Raw genomic sequence first — 22,858 nt, 5'->3', positions numbered from 1 at the left:
CTTGAAGCCACTTTTCTATTTTTGTGATATGTTCTTGTAGTAATGTAACTGTTGCTGTAACTGTAACTTAGTAATGTAAATGTTGCAGGGTTAGTGTGCCTGACTAGTACAGCTGTGTCATCCGCCAATGTCAGTATTTTGCTGTTGTTAGTTGTTGGTATGTTGGCCGTGTACAATGTGTATAGAATTGGTCCTAGGACGCTTCCTTGCGGAACTCCTGCCTTGATTTTTTTAGCTTTCGAGTGTGTGTTTTTGATTTTTACTATGAAGCTTCTGCTGCTTAGGTATGATTTGATTAGTTGGTATATCTGCCCCGGGAACTGTTTCCTGATTGATTGTAGTAGGCTTTCGTGGTTTATTTTGTCAAATGCTTTCTCTATGTCCATAAAGAGGGCTGTACAGTATTGCTTTGTTTCCAGCGCCTGTAGGATTTCATTGACGAGTCTGTGCGTTTGTTCTATTGTGGAGTGTTTGTTTCTGAATCCGAATTGGTGATCCGGTATTAAGTGGTTCTTCTCTATTATTGGTTTTATCCGGTCGTAGATTATTTTCTCTAGTATCTTGGAGAACACCGGAAGTAGTGAGATTAGTCGGTAGGACTTGGTTTCGTGTGGGTCCTTGCCTGGTTTGGGTATCATTATGATTTGTGCCAGTTTCCAAGCTTTTGGAAAGTATTGTATTCTTAGTATTGCGTTTACTATTATTGTGATTTGTCTTATCGCTTTTGGCGGAAGGTTTTTCAAGATTTTGCCGTTAATTAGGTGGATTCCTGGTGCTTTATTGTTTTTTGTTTTCTCAATTATGTTTCTGATTTCTTGTGCTGTTGCTTTGGGTATGGTGTAGTGATTGTCAGTTGGTGTACTAGTAGTTAGCGCGTCCTCGTCCGTATGACTATTGTGGTTGCTGTTGTTGATGTTGTGTGGGGTGAATGTGTTGCATAGGTGGTTGGAAAATTCTTCAGCTTGCTCTTCGTTGCTTCTTGCCCATGTGTTATCTGCTCTTCTGATTGCTGGTACCATTTTTGTTGTCTCCTTTATTCTTTTTGTGGCTTTCCATAGGGAGCAGTTGCAGTTCTCGTGAGCAGATAGTGACTCGATGAACTTTGTGAACTCGTTGTTGTTGTGCTCTTTTATTTTGTTTTTTGTTTCTTTCGTGAGTTTGTTTAGGTGTTTTTTGTTTTCTTTTGTTCTGTGTTTTTGCCATTTTGCTTTCGCTTTTCTTTTTTCTCTAATTTTTTCCAGGATGTTTAGTGGAACTGTTTTTGTTTGTCTGTTGGTTGTTTCAGGTATCGTAGTTGCCCTTGCTGCTTCTTGGATAGTTTCTGTGAGTGTTGTTACTGCTTGGTCGATGTGTTCAGGTGTTTTCAGTGGGATGTTGCAGCTGATTTTGCTCTCAATTATTTCTTTGAATATTTGCCATTTGGTGGTTTTATTGCATAGCGTCTCTGTGCTACTGTAGAGAATTGGTTTGTTTCTGTATGTAATTATTATGGGCGTATGGTCGGAGGTAAGCTCGAGGCTGGGTGCTGTGTTCAGTTTATTTGCGTTTAGTCTCTTTGTAACTGCAAAGTCTAGCAGGTCAGGTATTTTGCTCAGGTCTGTCGGCCAGTATGTCGGTCTTCCTGTGGATAATATATTGAGGTTGTAATTTCTGATGTATTTTTCCAAGGTTCTGCCTCGAGGTGTGGTGATTCTTGATCCCCATCGTGTGTGCTTTGAGTTATAGTCTCCCGTTGCAATATACTTGTCATCTAAGTGTCGGAAGTAGTCTTCTCACATTTGCGTTGTGATTTTGTGTCGCGGCGGTACGTATACTGCTGACAACTGCAGTTGGTTGCTGTTAGTCTGTACGGTAACGGTGGTTGCTTGGATATATTCCTTACAAACTTGGCTGTGTAAATGGTGTTTAATGTCGTTTCTTATTATTACTGCCGTCCCTCCGTGTGCTTTCCCTGAGGGATGCTTGGTGTCGTATATGGTGTAGTGCGGTATTTTTATGTAGCTTTTTATTGTGAGGTGTGTTTCTGAGATGAGTAGTATGTCGATGTTATTGCTGTACAGGAATGTTTTAGTTTCTAGGGCCCTTTGTTGTAGGCCGTTAGAGTTCCAGGCTGCTATTTTAAGCGTGTCTATTTTTATTTTTTGCTCATCATGTTAGTAAGTAATTGTAACATGACTGTTATCTGCTGTGTTTGCTGTCTGAGGAGTTTGTTTTGGTCGCTTATCATTTTTGTGAGTATTTCGGTGTTTTTTTATGGAATGTTTTATTAGCTCTTTGATTTCTGTAGCGTCGTTGCTGTGGTTGTTCTGTTCTTGATTAACTGGGGGTGACGGCCGATTGACTACTTGCGCGTAGCTTCTAGGTTTCTAACCGTGTTGGTGTTGGTGTGGTTATTGTTCATTACATACTGTGTATTTGGTGTTGGCATAGGTTTCGTGTTGTCCTGTTGCGTGTGGAAATTGTTGTGTGTCCTGTTTCGAATCGGCAGGAAAAGTTTGCTTTGTAGTTGTTTTCTGACTACGCAGCCTTTGTAGCTGGCTGGGTGATTTCCACCTCAGTTGTGACATTTTACGTCATGTATTTTTCCCGTGTGTGGGCAGTTCACTGTTAGGTGCTTCCCTGCACATTTGACGCACGCCGGGTTTCTGTTGCAGTAGTTTTTTGTGTGTCCGTATTGTTGACACCGCATGCATTGTGGTATGTCTTTTTTGTGTCTGGGTGGCTCGACTGTGATTATTGTGTTTGAGATTTTTTTAATTTCAAATATCTCTTTGTTGTTGCTTTTCGGTTCTAGCTCTATTAGGAATAGGGGTAGTGGTTGCTTAGTGTCAAATCTGGTTATGTTGTTGATCGTTCTTACCTGGTGTCCGATCTTGGCCAATTCCTCGCATATTTTGTTTGTATTTGTTTTATGGTGTAGACCTCTGATTACTGCTTTGTAGCTCTTGTCGGATTTGGGTTGGTAAGTGTGATACCCAGCGTTTTTTTCCTTTAGCGCTTTAATTACTTTTCTGTAGGTTTCTGGGGTATTGGTTTGTACTTTTACCTGGTCCAGTTTGAGCTGTTTGATAGTGTAGTTTTCTTTTCCTGCCGTGCTGTTTAGCAGGTCAATGAGGGGGTCTATTATTTTTGCGTCTATGTATATTGGCGGTGGCTTAGGCGTGTGTGTTCTTGGTTTTTCTGTGGGGTCTGTGTCCATCTCTTCTGTCAGTGAGCTGAAGGAGTTTTGTGCGGGAATTTCCTGTAGCCATTGCTGTCTTTCTGTTTTTGTGTTTGGATTTATTTTTCTTTTTTTGCTGGGAGTCTTCCAGCTTTCGTTATGTTGTGGTAGATCCTTGTTGGTATTGCTCTTTACGTCGTCTTCTTGTATTATTTCCATTTCTATTTCTTTTGTATTTGAGCAGTCCTGTACTTCACTTATTGTTTTGATTGGGCACTGTTGGTCTACTGCCCTGTTTATAGTGTATGTTTCTTCTTTATTTAATATTCTTATCGTTGGAACTTTTTCCATCCTTGATTGGTTCACTTGCACTATGTCAGAAGCACTATACTTTACGTTCGCCTAGCTCGACTGCTCGGGCAGAACTGATGTTGAGGGATGACAAAAGAAAGTAATCGGATCCGATCGAAAGTCAAATCATAAGAGTCAGTCTTAGAAAGTCACGCCTAGAGTTCGGAAGTGGATTGTAAAGTGGATTATTGTTAGAAAAAAAATGAAGTTTTCTTTTTTTATTTTTCATCTCAAATTTCTTTTTTTTATTTTGTTATTTTACGTGACAATATCATCGATTATTGTAAGTACCTGGTGTTTTGTTACCTGTAGATTCTATTGAATATATGAATCAATATACGAGTATTAATTCTATTGACGATTCTATTGAAAATAAGAAGAAGTTTTAAAGAAATTAATTCGTTTGCCAATTATTACAAACATTATTTTAACAGGTGCAGAAGTTGTAAGTTCCCGTTACGATTAAATAATCGATGCTACGAACTGATCGATCCCCTTATTTCGATTATGATAGTAAGGGTAGTTCAATGAAATTGCACAGATTTAACACAAATAAATTAATGTTTATTTCAACAACTTATTAACTAGAGAGATATAAATGGAACAAAAAGAAAATATAACTGCGTTTTGGTTGATAAGTAATGCGCGACGTATGATATGTGTTAACGGTTCGACTTCTCGAAAAGTTCTGATCGCCCTTCGATCTTTTTCGTCTTTTCTGGAAGACGATCCCCACTACGTTCGGATCACGCCATATTCTTTTACGCGAGGTAAAATAACGGCCACGAGTCGACGTTTCTGGAAGTCGCCCTGTTTAATGAACCATGCGCTTGCCACTACAATGTTTATTTGCCAGGCAGACGCGACGATCCGTCTGCGACATTGTAGTGTCACGATCGACGGTTAAGAATATGACCTATGGCAAGCCGCATGGTGTAACATACTGTTTAGCTTGGTCTTTGTATATTCCATTTTATGATCGAATACGTACTTGGTCCTCTCCAGCGCCATCATGATAAATCACAATGTGCTGTGATAGTTTATTCAGCCGTCCGTAATCTTGCAAAGCGTTGCCAAGATTTAGTGCAAAATCATTCGGTACACTGTAATATCTCGTTGTGTTGTGTATGCCCGTGGAGGTTTTAGCCGGTAAGAATCCGGCCTACCTTCTGCCCACCTGTGCCAAGGGTGGTAAGGTGTCTATGAAGATTTCCTCCACGTAAAAAAAAAATTTTTTTGTAGTATGAAAGAAGAGACGTTTAACACTCCCGTAGACAAGGGTGGAACACATATATAAATGGTAAGGCACTGTCGCCTTTCGGCGGCACTTGGCAGATCTTTTTGGAAGGACCGCTTCCGAAAAACGCAGGTGCTAATAATTTTTTCTCACTGGCGAATAATCTTTATCAAACTTTCTTTGTGACAAATGATCTTTACATCCTTTTGAGCATTGGATTTCGAACGATATATTAGACGCGAATCTAGATGTTTGATCCATTGACATCGTGTAATCAAAAACGAAATAGATAAAAGAATTTGATATGCAACTGACAAAATTTACACCATTAATTATCAAATTCCAAACTTGTGAAATATAATCATAGGCAAAACTTGGATACATACTGATGGTTAGAAAGTGGCGCCTACCGACATTCTGCATCAATTTCAGTAAACATATTTCTTTGAATTTTTTCGAAAGTTTCTATTTGTAAATTGGTTAATTAATTATTTTGTTTTATTTTATTTATATTATCACATATTACTTTATTACCTTTTATATTATTTCATGTTTTTTTTATCTCATTTATTTATTTTATTTCATCAACGTAATTTTCGTATGCCCTAAGAAAGCATAAAAGAATCAATGCAAATATTGTAATTAAATATCAGAAATTATACTCTGCGAGTACTCGAATTTTAAAGCCATTGGATTGGATTCATTATAACTAATATTTTATTGATCTGCGGCATTTCAGTCAATATCACACGTTTATGTTATTATTATTATTATATTATATTATTATATAGTTATTGTTATATTAAAGCTGTTTTGTGAATACACGCTAAAAAAGGTACATGTTATACAGTTGTTTATGGAAATCGTTACAAAGTCACGTAGTATCTAAACACCCGACGCAACACTTAAAACTCGTTCGTTTTAAATATAAATTCCTAAATTCCTAATTAATTTGGATCATTTATCAATTTTATCTTACTCATAATTATTTCTATCTTATTTAAAAAGAAAGAGAAACTATAATATAAGATTATTAAAAAATATGCTGCATAATTTCACGCTGCATCAAACAACTGTTTTTAAATATAAATTCCTAAATTAATATATTAAATTTGACTAATTTAAACCATAATACGGATTCTTGTAAACCAAAAACAATTGTATGGCGTACGTAAATGAATATACATAATGTTTTTAAAGTAGCAATGGTGAAAGAAGCTATAACCGAAGTTTTCGAGAAATTTTTCAAGAGAAGAGAATTAGAGTGGAATTTTCGAGTAGACAGAAGTAATGTTTTCTCTAATCGTTTGTCTCATAAATCAGATATAAACAATGTTTACACAAATTTCACACACGTACCGGAAATATTACTCAGGCTTAGAAAATAGTAAGTGTTTTATATTACTGTAAATATTCAATATAGCAACTATTTTCTTGCAAACAAGGTACACAATACGCACGATACATACAATACACACCGTGCACACTATACACACTACACACCCAGATCAGTCGCGTTGGAACTAGCTAAAAAAGATTAAAAAGCCAACAAAGAATACAAGAATAAAGGAAATGAGAAAGTTCAGAGAAGTAAACATGAAAAGGCTCAAAAAAGATATATAGTAGAATGACTTAAACCTATATCAAATCAACAATTAACTCCAATTTTATGTTTATACAATTCTAATGTTTCTCTTTGGCTGTCGAAATATTTCTGTCCTTCCTCAACTGTTTTGTCCCTTTATCAAATTACTAAAATCGCTAAAACATATTACGTAACAAGGTAATAGTGGAAAGTTCTCATTCAGAAAAAGAATTACAACGTTCTTTGTCAACGCTTTTGTTTTCTTTGTATAATTTTCTCGAAATTATCCAGAGAGTCGCGATATCTGAGATCTATTCTTTCAACAACAGGTATGGCTATTAAGAAAACGAACAGGTAACACAACAGATGTGTCTAAAAATGGTTAGAAGCATTTTGCAAGCGTAGTGTCATTTCAGCAACGAAAGCGAAAACTTAAAAGAGCTTTTCAACGCGATAAATATAACTCTTAATTTGGCTGTATATTAATTTGCACTATTACACATTACCTACCTAAATTTAAACAATTTTCTTGTAGTTTATTTTCGTTTCTTCATATTTTATTTCCTGTGTATGTATATGAATATTGTAATATGCAGTGATTAGTAATTGGTATGCAAATAGGTGTCGACCACATTTAGTATCATCTCAGGAATACTTGATGCGCATGCGATTTTTCGACGATTTTGGTGCGTGTATGAAATTTGTATAAACATCGTTCATATGTGCAATTATTTATTAATTATTTATGGAGGCAAACGATTAGACAAACAAAATTAATCCTCTTTATTCGAAAATTCCATAAGACGGTTTTCGATATGCTTTTATGGATTTTAATGAATAGACAGGTACAATGCTTAATTTGCGATTTTTTTTACAAAACATGCTGCTTAGGCTGATCTACTTTCGTACATGTAAGGAGATCTGCTCGTGCACGGGGATATTTCGGCTAATTTTTAATTGTTAATAACTAAAAAACAAAGCCGAAAACGCAATTGTTTTATTCTTGATTTTTATCTTATTACATATATTTTTACACTTGTAGCCGGACAGTTTATACAGAGAAGAGATAGAGACGCAGATAGATAAGAGATTTTCATTTTATTTCGTTCATTGTTCCCAAATTAATTTATTATTTATATTTTGTTTTTTGTACTCATTTCTTGTTTGAAGCTGCGCAAAGAATTAATATGAATCTTGATACCACCAATCAAAGTTCCTTGAATTTCTCCAAAGAATCAATAATGATTAAATCTAATATTGTTATAATATTAAACTTCAAAAACTTAATTTTAGATTTAAAAAAGTAGTAATATATTACTCTGAAATGATTAAAGTCAGATAACATAATTATATAATGAATAAGGAGATTTAAGTCATAGTAGTAAATTAACCTGTTAGTCCACATACTAACATAGGTTTCTACTTTACAAAATTTCACAAAATTCCTCAATTTTTAATTGACACAAGTAACGGTATAATGCAATTGACGTGTGCACATATACGTACAAGCTTGGCAGTTTCGCTCAAATATATAAACGATACTGAAATATATCAAACAGCATTACAGAACAAATAGTCGCTGTTAAGCTTTGTTTGCTGCGTTCGATTTCGCAACTATGTCTGTTCATTCTCGTCTCGACACACGCTTTATTTCGTAAAGAAGTATGCGAAACGTTATCATCCTTCGACTTGTTTTATCTAGACTGTAGACATAGTGCACTGGTATTTCAGTGCTAAACAAACAAAGACGCTAAAGTGATCTTGAGCTTAATAGAACAGAAAACACAAGAAATATCATTGAACGCCAAGTAATAGCGAACTTTCAACGATTTCTATGCAAAACATTCGTTAATTAGAACAGCTCTGCTTGATTTCCGCGTTTAAGGCTTAACAAGGTTTACAATAACACACTACAAAATTTTCATCGTCAATTATGCGATATTGGTAGTTCTTGTAAGTGGTGAAATCCAATTCACGCATTTGATTTGAGTGATCGTAAATTTTTCGGATTACTGGTGGGAAACTCGCAGTATTCGCAGCCGCAGCTATTTCGTCGTAATACGCCCATTGCCGTTCCTTTAGTTTGGTGATATGTCTTAGCTGTAAAAATATTAATTTATTTTATTTCTTCGTTGTGTTTTGGATATTAAAACAATATTATGTTATAGTAAGTTGCGATATCGTTGTAATTATAGGTATTCTTCAAGTTAATCTTATTGTGAAAATAGTATAAAACGAAACAAAAATCTTACATCTGATTGCAGGACTATTTACTAATTTGAAAATTACTAATTATGGTTCCTAAAATTGACATGTGCCATTTAAGACAACATTTGATTACGACGTATTGTTTTCAATGGTTATGGATTAGTTATTGTTAATACAATAATACAAATTGTAAATAACAGATAATCAATGATTTAATATAATTTAATATAAGTATGACAGCGGTTTTCTTCATGATATCTGTGGAAAATGAAAATCTGTTACTTTGAATCTGTTGATGATTAAAAAATATCTCTTCGACCTCAAGTCGATATCTTATGACTTAAGAAATTAAAAATACATGCGACGTACGAAACAAATGAAAAATAAAGATTAAAATATCACCTGACGGATATACTGCAGTGATTTTCAATCCTTATCACAAAAAAAAGTATAATGGTATTGTGTATATTAGGCAAATTAATAAAATGTATACCGGAATTCCAAGGTCGAGAAGAGCTTCCTTTTCCATCTGATATTCTTCGCGCATTTGTTCAGTAGAAGGTAACTTAATGCGATTTTCGAGAATGCTTAAAATATACTGAGCTTGCAGGTGAAACATAGGAAATGGAATTACTATTGCAGGCAGTCCCATTACGAATAAATTCGGATAATCCATGTGTATTAGGTGTTTGTAAATCGGCTCGACGTGGTTGTTGTCCGTACGCATCTCAACTTTAGTCGACATAAAGGGATACGTAAATTTATAGCCTGAAAACATAAGATTTCGTTGAAAGGGGTATCGATTAATGGTCAGTTGAGAAAGTCAGGGTCCTACCGAGGGACTAAACAAATATATAAGGTTGGAGTAGTTTATTTTATTAAATTTTATAAAATAATTAAATTAAATGAAATTATTAAGAGAAAGGTACCAACTCAAATGGAAGAGTGGGAATTAATATTAGAATATATTGATAAATCTGATGATTTATTTGATCTGATGATTTAAAAATAAAGTATGATATATAGATTGAAGTATTGTAAAACCCTCTTTAATTGAAATTTACTATTTTGAAACTGAAGGCAACTGAAGTTTTATCACTTTTTTCTGCTATCTTTATTTCAAATATTTAATCATTATTTTGTAACAATCTGTATAATCTAATTTTACTTAGAAAATAGAAAGACACGAAGAATTTCAAATATTTGAATATATGTTAAAAAATGAAAATTCGACAGGGCCCTGACAAACTTCCACTTACTTATGTATAATTAATTTGGGATACCTCGATCACTTATATGTACGAAGGAGATCAAGTCATTTTACCGGTGCAATATATGAAGTTGTCTACTTCAGCCGTGGAACCATCGTGGAAGATGAATATGTTTCCTTGAATCGATTGAATTCCAGGCCTCTGTTCTACGTTTTTCGACATTCTCGAATCAACTGGTTCTGGTAGGTTGTGGCTTAAATACACCTGGATTGGTAAACATATAGGTAATTTCTCAACAATGTAGTTATAGAGAAAACGCATGCAGAAAAAGCTTATTTTAAGTAGACTTGAATTTTCAATCTTTCAAATATTGTCTTTTTGAAATAAGATAAAAGCTTACTGTAGTAACGTTTATATTTGGATATTATTGTATTTCACTTATATAAAAAAAAGATTTCGCATATAATATGATATAGGAACTCTATCTAAATCACTTACACCATGAAAATGATCTTTTCATTATTGGAATGAATTGAATATCATTTTGTTACACTGTATACTAAGTATAATATAATAATAATACATGTAATATATGTAATATATAATGAGCTAAATGTGAAACTATTTCTTACAATATTTTACTTAGATATATATACAATTAATAAAAAATCATTTTTGATTAATTAATCTCAAAGCAATTAACATTGTATTTGAGAACAAACAAATTGCATATTACAACACGACTCTTCAATCAATTAGCAGATACTGATAATGAGGAATAATTTTTTGCGAACGACGATGCCTTCTATCATGGTCGTAAATAACTTATTCATGTATACAGAGAAATCTTCAAAAACACAGAATCGCATAAGTTTCAGCATTGATGCAATTGAGAGATTCATAACAAAAACAAGGCAGATCAAATTTTTCAATTTTTAAAATAATAACGCATTAATTAAAAAATGATTTATATCATGAGCAATGAAAATTCATCGAATTTACAAAAACAAGCTTTAGTTAGAGTAGAACTGTTTTTGTATTTCTGCTAGCAAGACATTCTATTTACGTGATTTACGATACGTGAAATGCATGAAAAATTTACGCGATTCAAACTAATAACACATGATTTAATTGGATACAGTCGAGACAATTATAATATAATCGCAGGTAACACCCACAACTGTTGATATATAATAGTAGAATATAATGAATATTAATTACAAAATTGTAAAGTATTATTATAAAATAATTAAATGTATATAACAAAAATAAAACTAGTTCTCTTTTGGAGAGAAGTGAATCATCAAGAATAGTTTTTAACATATGCATGGAAACTTTTCAATTTAGCTCTTGTATATTACTTCAGGCGTTTAAAGCTAGAAACAAAACTGGAATAAATAAACTATTGTATGTCAATTGGCAGAAAAGATATGTGCATAGCTACGGTAAAGTAACACTTAATGAAATTCCGCGTACCTTTTCGGCGTATTGCGAGACTTCTATGGCGATATCAATACCAGACCAAGAGGCACCGAGGATGCAAACTCTTTTCCTAGTGTACACTTCCGGTACCCTGTACTGATGGCTATGTATAGATTCGCCGGGGAAACTTTCAATACCTGGAATGTGTGGAATATGGCCTACGGTATAGTGACCATTACACAAGACCACGGCGTCGAACGTTTTAGTTGTTTCTATTTTGCTTTCCAAATCCTCGTACGTGACCATCCAGATTGTTTGACCGTTTCTCAAAGTTTCTGGTTCCACGTGCTTTACCAGCGTATTTAACTGAAATATAATTTATAATATAATTAATTTTTTGTCAAAGTACCAAATATATGAAACTTAAAATTAAATATTTTTATGTTGGCAAAGTCTATAACGTTTCTGGTAATCGATATTTAAAGCTTCCATTATATTATTTACTACAAACTTGTTGAAATTACAAATTGTTGTTGAAAAACTCCTTTTGTATTGACACAGATACCAATTATATATTTTTATATGATAATTATATAATTATACATAGTTGAATTGGAATCTCTGGCAAATGATGAAATGCTAAATTTGGACACTGTACTAAATTGACTGGACTAAATTGAACAATGGAAACAATGGAAAAGGAATTTTTCAACAACAATTTATAACAAATAATTTGCTGTACAAATATTTATATTGCAAATTATTTATTTTATGGTACACTAATCTTATGAATTACTTAATACTTTAAAATATACTTTTCAGAATAAGATAACGTACATATATGTGAGATACTAAAATTTTGTCACTTAAGGATTGATCTGCCTCGTTACCTTTATATGCGGATATAAATTAAAATGTTTTACATAATCCGAAAGATATTCTCGAATTACGCTGTGATGAACAAATGATGGCCCTTCGTCATGTGTCATTGGAAAATCAGGTATTTGCATTATTTCCCGAGGAAGATTTGTTCTGTAACATATTACGATAGTTTATGAAAGAAATTATTTAACCCTAAAATAAATGAAACATTGTTACAAGTAATTAATTACTTAGCATTAAAAATGTATAATTACTTAACAATTATTTTTAAATATATACTTTTATTTTTGATTATTACATTCTCGATACTGAGTCGATCGTAAAATGATTGTAAAATAATTGCAACAATTAATTCAGAAATTCCCTAATTTCTAATTTCTCTAGTTCTTAATCGATGAGACGTAATTTTCTTTTTTCTGTATCAATTAAAAATACGCAAAATTTACAAACATGTTACAAAAAGAAAAAAGGCGTTACAATGTCAAATGTCAAAGCTGATCGTCTGGGCTTATATAAAGAACCAGAAAAGAGATCTATTCAGGCAGGAATACCATTTACATAATTGCATTTTCTTCTAACTAGGTCGCTAAATGTAAGATCATTCATGCAGAAATCAATCAATAAAGGATGTGAACAAGCATTGAAGTTAATAAGCCGAAGTAGCAGAAGACCGTCAATGAGATCATTGATAACTTTGCATAAAAAAAAAATATCAACAATCTTCCTGCAGTATCAGCATATTCATTTTGTGGAGTACTGACACGTAGTTGTGATAACGATTGTGGATTGAACAATCACAGTACACAAGTATCACAACTATCATACGTGTCAGTACCGCATTTTTCTGTATTTATAAATAATCATTGACGCCTGATGTAAATTTATCACAGCAGGAATTTATACTGTTTTTATAATAAGCTGAATGTATATATTTGCTTTAATGAGGAACTTGACCGTATGATACCAACATATTTTAAGCAAGATACGACCAAACGATTATACAGAATTTTTAAAGCGTAGGGATTTCTGAAATCCCTAGAAAATCAGAAGATAAATCCAAATTCATTCATTTGCCTTGTCGATAATGTTAGTGATATGCTCGGTAAAACAGTCGCTCGTTATAGAGGAAGCCTAGGTGGCGCTCTTTATTTACCAGAAGATAGGTAAGAACAGTCAAGAATGTAAGAATAACAGAATTCTTCTCTTGTTTAAGAAACATTCTCGTCATTTGGTATAATACTTGGGTATCTTTAGGTATAATTTGTTGCAAGCCTACCATCTTCATAACCTATTAAGGTCTTCTTGCAATAAATTCTATATTCCATACAGATCGACGAAGAATGTTTCTAATTATAATAAAACAAAAATCATGGATACTGTATACGTGTAATTACATGTGACCCAAATATGTACATACTATCGTATGTTATCAAATTTTATATGCGCAATACACATCTTGCTTAACCTTTAATAATCGTCAAAATGTACAAATATTAATCACTACGAATGTATATGTGAGTCATAACTTTAGTAAAAAGGAACTTTGCTATGGAAATTAAAATCTCTGCATTCTACAAGAGAATATCTCTAATATATAAACAATAATGGTACGTAGATCAAGTTGTACAAAAGAAATTATTGAAACTAGAGTAATCATAATTTTAAAAAGTAATTTCATTTTAGGTAAAAATTAATTGTTTGAACTAAAAATAAAAATACAGAATACAGACATAAAAATAGTAAGATGTAATTGTTCATAAACAAATTTTTCTTTGACATATTTATTGTTCCAACACTGTGTCATCCGAGCTAGCATGTGATTTTATGATATGCATATGATATCAATACAAATATAATCGATACAATACGTAAATTACAAATCGCGAAATTTTGAAGGACGTTTTTGTGATAATTTATAAATAAAACATATACAGTTTTAATATACAAATATTATTTATATATAAATATTTAATTATTATTAATTATTATTATTAATTATTTATATTATAAATATTTAATATATAACATATTTCCTTTTCCTGTTCTTATTTCATCAGTAAAATAGTACAGTACATAATACGCTATGACATATGTTTTTAATTGGTATTAACACATTACATTGATTACAACATAAATGATAACAAAAGTTCGATTGACAGTGATTGGCAGTGACTTGTTCTTTTTAATGCAGAGTTCGTTTTAAAGTGTTGTATAATATACAGAAATCAATTAATTAATCAAGTTATTTATTAGTTTAAATATTATGTAAAATAAATACTTTATACGATTGAAATCGTAGAATAGCTGTAAAATATTCTTCTAACGAATTGTATGCATAATCGTGAAGTAATTGTTCTAGTAATTGTTCGTTAACTCTAAACGTGAAGATGACTTTTCGATTCATTAAGTCTGAATCATGGTGCGACTTCTTTTTATAGTTACGTTTAGATTAAGTATTGCTCTAAACGGAATGAACTGAAAGGAACGACTAGTCGCGATAATAGCAAAATCAATGAAGTAATATAACCATCAGTAGAAAACTACTTTATTGGGTTATGAACTTCCTCGATTGTAATTCTAACCTCCAATGTTATCTTCAGAAATGTATCCTCGAGGTTTCCTATGTATTTCACAACATTCATGTTTTGTTTCTTATACACATACCTATTATTATACTACTTTTCTAAAATTTACTATTTATTGCATTAACATAGACACTAATTTACTTAATTTCATTTTCAATCATTTCCAGTTTGTCATTTTCTAGATGCCAAGGGTTCTTAATTTTTTCATAAATACAGGCCACCAAAATCAAAATTGTAATATTTCAGTACCAAGCGGAAAAACATATTTTATATGTAAGAACTTCAAACTATGCACTTAATATTTTACTGCTTTATTACTATCACGTGTTTTTATTTCATTTCTAACAATTTCCGGAACAGCTTACCAAAGCGATTGTCTCATTACTATGTCAAGAAGTGTATCGCGTGTCAGCAAAGTTTATCGCAACCAGCTAGATTGTCTAGAACCATTTTACTGTATAAATGGCGTAAAAACAAACACGATCGATGATCCTGTGTTTGCATCGCTGATCGAATAACCCAAATTGTGAACGGTATTTGGTTTGCATTCGAATTTAATTCCGAAATTATTGTATTTTGCCATCTGAACTATTCCACCGTGACAGATTATTCCATTCAAATGGAATTTTATCAGTCTAGTATCGTATAATATAGTAGCATAATATAGTATATTGTTGCGTAGTATAGTACAAATAAAAAGATCAGTATAAATAATATCATTTTGGAAATCGTTTCGTGTAAAAGCAATTATTCCAATTTCTATCAGTAAATTTTAAGTATTTCTTATTCTTATCTTAGATAAGATATTTTTCAATACTAATTATGCAAGCAATGTATAATAATTTTTGTGATTTGCAATGTATTGTAATGAGCGTAAAAACAATAAATATTTGCTACTATTAGATTAAAAAATATAACGATTATTCGATAATTTGTTTTATTATAACTGCACTAGTCACTTCTTTATTTTTGTTTCTCTCGTTTATTTTGTATTTTATGCATTATTAATTACATCTTGTTTTATGTTGATGTATTATGTTTAACAAACTTTTTTTAACATTTTAATATTTTAAAAGATTTTAAGGCTTTGTTATTAAATTTTCTTATGTAATTATATGTTCAAGCTTATATGTACTTTACAACAACAGTATTCATTTCAGCAATAAAAGATTATAATTCCTAATTTTTACTCATTTTGATTGTTTATATTTTTCTAAGACAATGGCGTACGTTAAGTATTTCATATGTTATTACTACTTAATTATTTAAAATATCAAAACAGATAAAGCACAATTGTTTAAACTGACTTTATTACAGATTTAAGATATTATATAACCACATATTTCATTACAACGATATTGTAATAATTAGTTGAAATCTTTCTGTTATTGCACACTTCAACTATATAAAATTAATTGAAACAATAAAAAAAATTGAAATTCAAATACTATAAAATATAATAATAATATAATATAATAATAAAATAATATAAAAATAGTATCTTTTTATTTTCCAATCTGAGTGTAGTTTAATTTTCTAATCTATGCACAATTCTTATACATACTTAAAGGTTATCGCCCATAGACAACTTTATTTTCTTTTCATTTATTTTTCACTTCGTAAACACCATTTTCTGCACTTTTCTTTTTTATTTAGTTGTTACTTTACTTTTTACGTTTTACTTTATTTTCTACCTTTTATTTACTTTTTGTTTCGCAGACATTCTACCTTCTTTCATCTTTTATTTATTTTTCCTGCCGAAATTATTTCAGTTTTTGTCCAAAATATAAAAAAGCTTCTCCAAAATATACGAAAACATCTTCGGCATAATTTTACAGTACAGCGAAATTGTACGTAATCTTATTCAGGGAAACGGTGCCGTTAAAAGATTTCATTTGGTAAGTTGTTTGCCAAACGATGTAAACGGAAACATCTTTGTGTTCTACCAAAGAAATTTTCATATTATCCATTAAGCTATGAGTTTTAAAGCGAATATAGTTTAATTATTGCAAGTTCAATGGCGTTAAACCTATCCAATGTTAAAATGTAACAATACCTTCAAGTTATGGTAATGTCTGCGAAGAATAAAAATTTTCTTTTTTATTTTTCCATCGAGACAACGATCTACAGTGAGATCCGTTATAGCGAGACATGATAAAGTGCACCCGTACCGAGCGAAAATTCAAAGTCGATTTTCTCGAAAAGAAAGCCTCAAACGAAAAATTTGTATTCTATATTTTCGACTTCTTTTTTCGCGTAGAATCGCCCCCTTTCCGCTTGTACCACCAGTTACCAACCACCCTGTATTTCTTTGACCAATATCAGAACGTATTAATTACGGCTATATAGTATTTATATTTATTGCAGTACTAATATCAAGGATGATAATATCTACATAATAACATGTAAATCATTAACTATCTAATAAATGTAATCTTGTAAACGCCATCTTTCGATGTAGACATATCACTGCTTCGTTCTTCATAGTAACAGAACTCAGAAAACGTGAATTTCAGTGGAGAGGCGATTCAAAATTTATAAAGAAATCTTCGTGAGACATTTTAACAATATTATAAGTTCGACTTGACACAAAATATGCTATTATTCTCGAAAGCAGTACTATCTTCCACTTATGGTATCGTAAAATAATTGAAGATGAGTCAATGTTGCTGTAAAACTAAGCCCAGACTGATAGCGGCATAAATAACAATCTTACCTTCTGAAGCAAATCTGATGGAATTATAAATATTTACATGATGAGAGTGCAAACATAATGTAGACATTCAATAAAAGTAAATTTGAAATTTTTTGAGTTGTGCCACTATCATATGTTACTGTATGTGCGGGGTATGTAAACTCGACATAACCTGGGCAATGTCAGCATTACACACTACACACTGCTGCCTGGCAAAGTCCAAAGAAATTGTTGAATAGTGAACATAGACTACCCACATTGCCCACCACTCAGTCGACTGTCAGCAATTATTATTTCTTTTATAAATGTATATTATAACTTTATATATGTAATATAATATGATAATAACTTTCAATACATATGTATATTATGAATTTATATATAGATTACAAATTGATATTAAAACGTAAAAATTTTAATTTTTATTTAAAAACATATTATAAATTTAAGTAGTTACCTGGAAAATTTAATTTTGAAATTAACATAAATTGAAAGATTATAATTATGTCAAGACATTGAATGGCAAACTATTTACTTGGTAGATTTGGTCTGTCAAGGGTGCATCAATGAAGTAATTGACATTAAATTACCACAAGTAAAGCGAGAAATGGCGACTAGAACGTCAAATGAAATGTTGCACTAACCTTAGATTCTTATACATACTACTATGAACCGGTAGTCCATGCTTGTCGACATCGGTTTCATCAGTGTAAATCCATGTACCACCAACTTGATCGGTTTGCTCGAATAACGTAAGACTGTAAGTGTCCAATTTGGCGGCTGTATGACGAGCTACCACCAGTCCAGCTACTCCACCACCAATTATAGCGATTCTGGTTTTGCTACTCGGCATGTTTTCAACAGGAAATTCCTTGAAATCTATCGAAATGAAATACAAAGAAACGCTGGATAACTTTCAGTTTTAGTTTGTAATGAGTATTGTACAAATACAGGCCATGATATTCAAAATAGCTATTTTATAACTTTTTATTAAAAGTTCCCAGATTTACAACGATGCATCTTTCGATATTTGAATGGATTTATAGAATTTATAGAAAAGTTTATTTTTTTCTTTGCATTATATAATATATGCATAGCTCTTATTTTGATTTCGTTGGTATATTAGGTTAGGTTGGTATATTACCACTTAATGACAGAATCCGCAATCACTTAGTTGCCAACTCAATAGATTGATACTTTAGCCGTCGGTAGCTTTAGTAGCAATGGACACTATTGTGTTAACGTAACGTTTCATTTAGTATCTTTTTTCAGTAACTTTACATTATTAAATACTGTCTCTTAATATTTATCATGGTAAAGACTTCCAAAAATGTATACAATATCTTTTTTCAAATCGTAGAAATCTCTTCTGATTTTCGTAATAAAACGAAAAAATAAATAAAAAGATATTTTCTATAAAATATCTATTATTCTAGTACATTTTTGTAAAACAATATGTAAGTTACTTTATTTACACTTCTCAATAACATTACAACGCAATTGTACACATTGTTTCATGGCCTTATCATTAAAAGGTAATTAAAATATAGAATTAATTATATTAATTTATTATGGAAAAGGAAGAAAAAAGGAATAGAAAGGGAAAAATTAATCTGTTTGTGTTTACAAATCACTTGTTGTAATAATTAAAAACATTACTAATTTTAAGTTATTAAAAATGTATTATTATGTTTAAGAAAGCAAATTCTTAACGAGCAAAGAACACTTCTATTAATCTTTTTTATTAAATTTTTATTAATATTTTTATTAAATAGTTTTAGAAACATATTATAGATATTTTTTATATTAAAAAATATCATAAATAAGGAGGGAACACAGGAATTTGACAAAAAATTATACAGCTTTAATATGTATTTTTAAATTACTTTATATAATATTTTATATACAGGATGGTTGGTAACTGGTGGTACAAGCGGAAAGGGGCTGATTCTACGCGAAAAAAGAAGTCGAAAATATAGAATACAAATTTTTCGTTCGAGGCTTTGCTCTTTATCGCGTCTCGTTATAACGGATCTCACTGTAGATCGTTGTCTCGATGGAAAAATTAAAAAAAAAATTTTCATTCTATATTTTCGACTTCTTTTTTCGCGTAGAATCACCCCCTTTCCACTTGTACCGCCAGTTACCAATGACCCTGTATATTCTTTTTTCTTTATTACAAATTTAAATTTTATCGAAAACGTTATTACATTACCAATTATATATATATATATATATATATATATATTGGTTAAGTGTTTGCAGATATTGCAAAAATTTCTGATTCGTTTGACGAATTGTATATAGTTTTGTATAGCTTAAAGTTTACCTAAGGTGTATATTCTTTTCGTTCTCTGTATGGATTTTAGCTGTGAAGATAAGTACGATGTATAATTCTTTGATACGAAGTTGTGCATAAAAAGAGGTTAAGATGTAGGCAGGAAGTTTTATAACTTCATAAAGAATCTAGTAAACTATTACGACTACTACTACTAATATGTTACATATGTACAAAGTACAGTGTGTTCAATTACTGTGACTGTTTACCATGATTTTTTAACAATTTAAAAATTTTGACATTCCTAGAAAACTTAGAAAACTGACAGCATTGCACCAGTCTTATATACGTATTTCAACATAAAATTTTTACGACATTAAAAAGAAATTATTTCTTCAATCATTACGTACGAATACAAAAACAGTAATTATCAACCCAACAACTGTTTGAGATTTAGGTAACTAATAATAGTTTTCCCCTCTATTATGTATTACAGCGAATATAGTGAATTATGATAGCTTGATCATGAATCTCATAAATTTATAAAAATCTGATGATAAAAAGCATTGATCCCAGTTCTAAAAAAAGTTTAAAGAAATGAATAATTATCTGCTAAACACATCAATGATGCAACCGCTACATAAAATTGACACGAACTTTGACATAACTCTTGGACATAAAATTGTAAAAGGAAGGATGTTGAAAAATATGAATTAAATAAAGTGAATACGTACATTGCGTAGAATCGTGTGTGCACGTTGATCGATTTCTTGTAGTCCAACAGGTATCGTTCGATTGGCAAGGCAGAAACTCCGCTTGCAACCAAAGTAAACAAACTAACTATAACTTGTCGAATATTAAACTAAGTACATTATCTTAATACTTGTCGTGACTTTCTCTTTTCGTTCAAGAAAAACTCTTGATAAGGAGGAAATAATAGATCTGTGCAGCTTTGACGTCGTGATTATGCGTGCAATGCTAAATCTGTCGAAGGAAACAGAGACGGAAAAAAAGGAATAAATATGGAGACGTCACTGAATACGATGTACCAGAAGAAAACTAATGACGAAGCGACTCGGTCAGGAGCAGAATTAAGACTGTCCACCCGAAAGCAAGCCGCTAGATGCAACGGCGTCGATGCTCTATGGCCAGCTTCCCCTCCGATCATCGATGGCTTACGTAAATGCGGGAAACATTTCTTTCTAGAAATATACTTGTAACTTGTCGCGCGGCACAGCTCAACTAACAAAAAGATAAATAAACAAAAAAGATATGATTATAAAATTAATCTCCAAAATTATACAAAACTTGACATGATTACAGGTAACAATCTAAAAATTGCTTCTTTTAATTTCCATAGCAAAAAGAAGGATAAAATTGTTGAAAAAAAGATACAAACATTTATGTTTGAATTTTCATGTAAAAAGTAAGTCGAATAAAATTTAAGAAAAAAGTAGTGCTTTGTCTTAAAATTGAAACATTATTGAACAAAATGTTTTCGCATAAAATATATTAAATAAAGAATATGACTTTGTAAGGAATATAAAGAAAAATAAGCGAAATGGTATATATATATTTGTTTCAGTAATGTAATTATAGAATTTTTGGATGAATTATTTAAAACAGCTTAACATAAATTGAAGTTCAATCAATATAAGTATTAGATAATTAACTGTAATACATCATATTACATATATAGTTATCAAGAGTTATGTTTTTCTCCTTAAATATGGTATAAAATTATTTTCTTTTAAATTTACAAATCAAATCTAATCTACGTGTATTACATAGATTATTAAGGAAATAATTCATTAGAATATCAACCGAGTGAAGTATAATGCTTTCCACTATAATGTCTTGGTGAATAGTCGCATAAATAACAAAAGTTCTACATCTTGTCAAATGGAATGGGAACTTCATTAAGAAGCTAATAAGAATATAATGTCAGTCGATATGATAACCTGAATTATCATTTAATATTCTTATCTATTTTGAATCGGTTTTAAATGTACATGATTTAAAACTTTTACGATGTGACCTAAAAAATAAATATCTATTCAAATACGTAAAACAAACATATTTTTCCACATAGATACGTATGAAAGAAATTTAACAAAAATAACAATTTTCAAAATAATTTTTAATCATTTTTTATAATAAATATTTTCAACACATCCCTTAAGTAGTAAATGAGAGATATAAAAGATAAGTTTCAGAGATATAGCGAAAACACTGCAATTCCTCCTTGATATTATTGTATGTTATATGTTATATAATATTATATATTAGGAAGCAATCTTGAAAGTCAACTAATATTCATTTCTATCTATAATTTTAATTAAACTGGAGCGTAAAACCTACCACGATGTGACAAGGATAGTAAATTATGCCAAAGTACGCATGATATGTAAACAATATGAGCAGGCTATTAAATTATCAAAAAAATATTACAAAGTGATAAATTTGTGTTACCTCATATTTTCACGGATAATATTTTCTTGGAAACTGTTTCTAATAGATTACTGATGTTGATTTGTGAAAAATTTGAAGATATCTGCATAGAATGCACATAATATGTAAAAATATATGAAACATATCCAAAGTATTCATTATAATGCCAGGGAAATAAATCTTTATTTAAATTCCATTTCTTTAGTCATATTTACAAATATATGAACTTGCATAAACGCCCATAATCCAATTATTAAATATTGTTATACCCTAAAAGTAACAAAACTAAAAAAGAAAAGTAACAAAAACTAAAAATTTTTATATATATTACATATATATTAATATATTGTTTATTATATAAATATTGTAATTAATTATAATTTTGCGATTTATAATTTACAACTTATTTACAAATTTATTATTATTTACAATTTATTATGCAATATATTATAATTAATAAATATTATAATATAAATATTATTATTAAATATTATTATATAACAAATATTATGTTATATGTATAATATAAATATAATATAATAAAATATTAATATAATATTATATAATAATAACAATATTAATATTGTATAATATTGTATATGACGTTATATTATATTTATATTACATTTATTCTTATATATTTTTAAAAATATTTTTTTGATAATATTTTTTTCATAAAATATTATGTAAACTTTGGTACAGCCTATGTCAATTTTTGGACCCATTCACTTGTCTTTGTTTTATTTAGATTTTGGTTCATTGCCAGTGTGGGGGTCGTGGGCAACTGCATCAA

At 30.7% G+C, this 22,858-nt stretch overlaps 1 protein-coding gene and 1 non-coding gene across 2 annotated transcripts; one reads left to right on the top strand and one right to left on the bottom strand.

The window, feature by feature from the left end:
• Nucleotides 1-4,747: 4,747 nt before the first annotated feature.
• LOC117211784 lies at nt 4,748-4,854 on the top strand. The gene has a single exon (XR_004488329.1). It is a non-coding gene; the product is annotated as a U6atac minor spliceosomal RNA (small nuclear RNA).
• A 3,308-nt stretch (nt 4,855-8,162) lies between these two features.
• Nucleotides 8,163-20,743, bottom strand: LOC117211766 (flavin-containing monooxygenase FMO GS-OX4-like). The gene is made up of 7 exons (XM_033455989.1): nt 20,349-20,743; nt 17,981-18,215; nt 12,065-12,206; nt 11,229-11,540; nt 9,866-10,016; nt 9,035-9,309; nt 8,163-8,433 (listed from the first exon to the last, which is right to left on the bottom strand). The coding sequence occupies exons 2-7, from the start codon at nt 18,187-18,189 to the stop codon at nt 8,221-8,223; spliced, it is 1,302 nt and encodes a 433-aa protein (XP_033311880.1). The 5' UTR covers nt 18,190-18,215; nt 20,349-20,743; the 3' UTR covers nt 8,163-8,220.
• Between the last annotated feature and the right edge of the window lie 2,115 nt (nt 20,744-22,858).

This window comes from Bombus bifarius, unplaced genomic scaffold, assembly GCF_011952205.1.
Source record: "Bombus bifarius isolate JDL3187 unplaced genomic scaffold, Bbif_JDL3187 scf7180000008243, whole genome shotgun sequence".
In the NCBI taxonomy this organism is placed as follows: domain Eukaryota; kingdom Metazoa; phylum Arthropoda; class Insecta; order Hymenoptera; family Apidae; genus Bombus; species Bombus bifarius.
The sequence above is the reverse complement of the archived record's forward strand: the minus strand, read 5'-3'. Positions and strand labels throughout refer to the sequence as shown.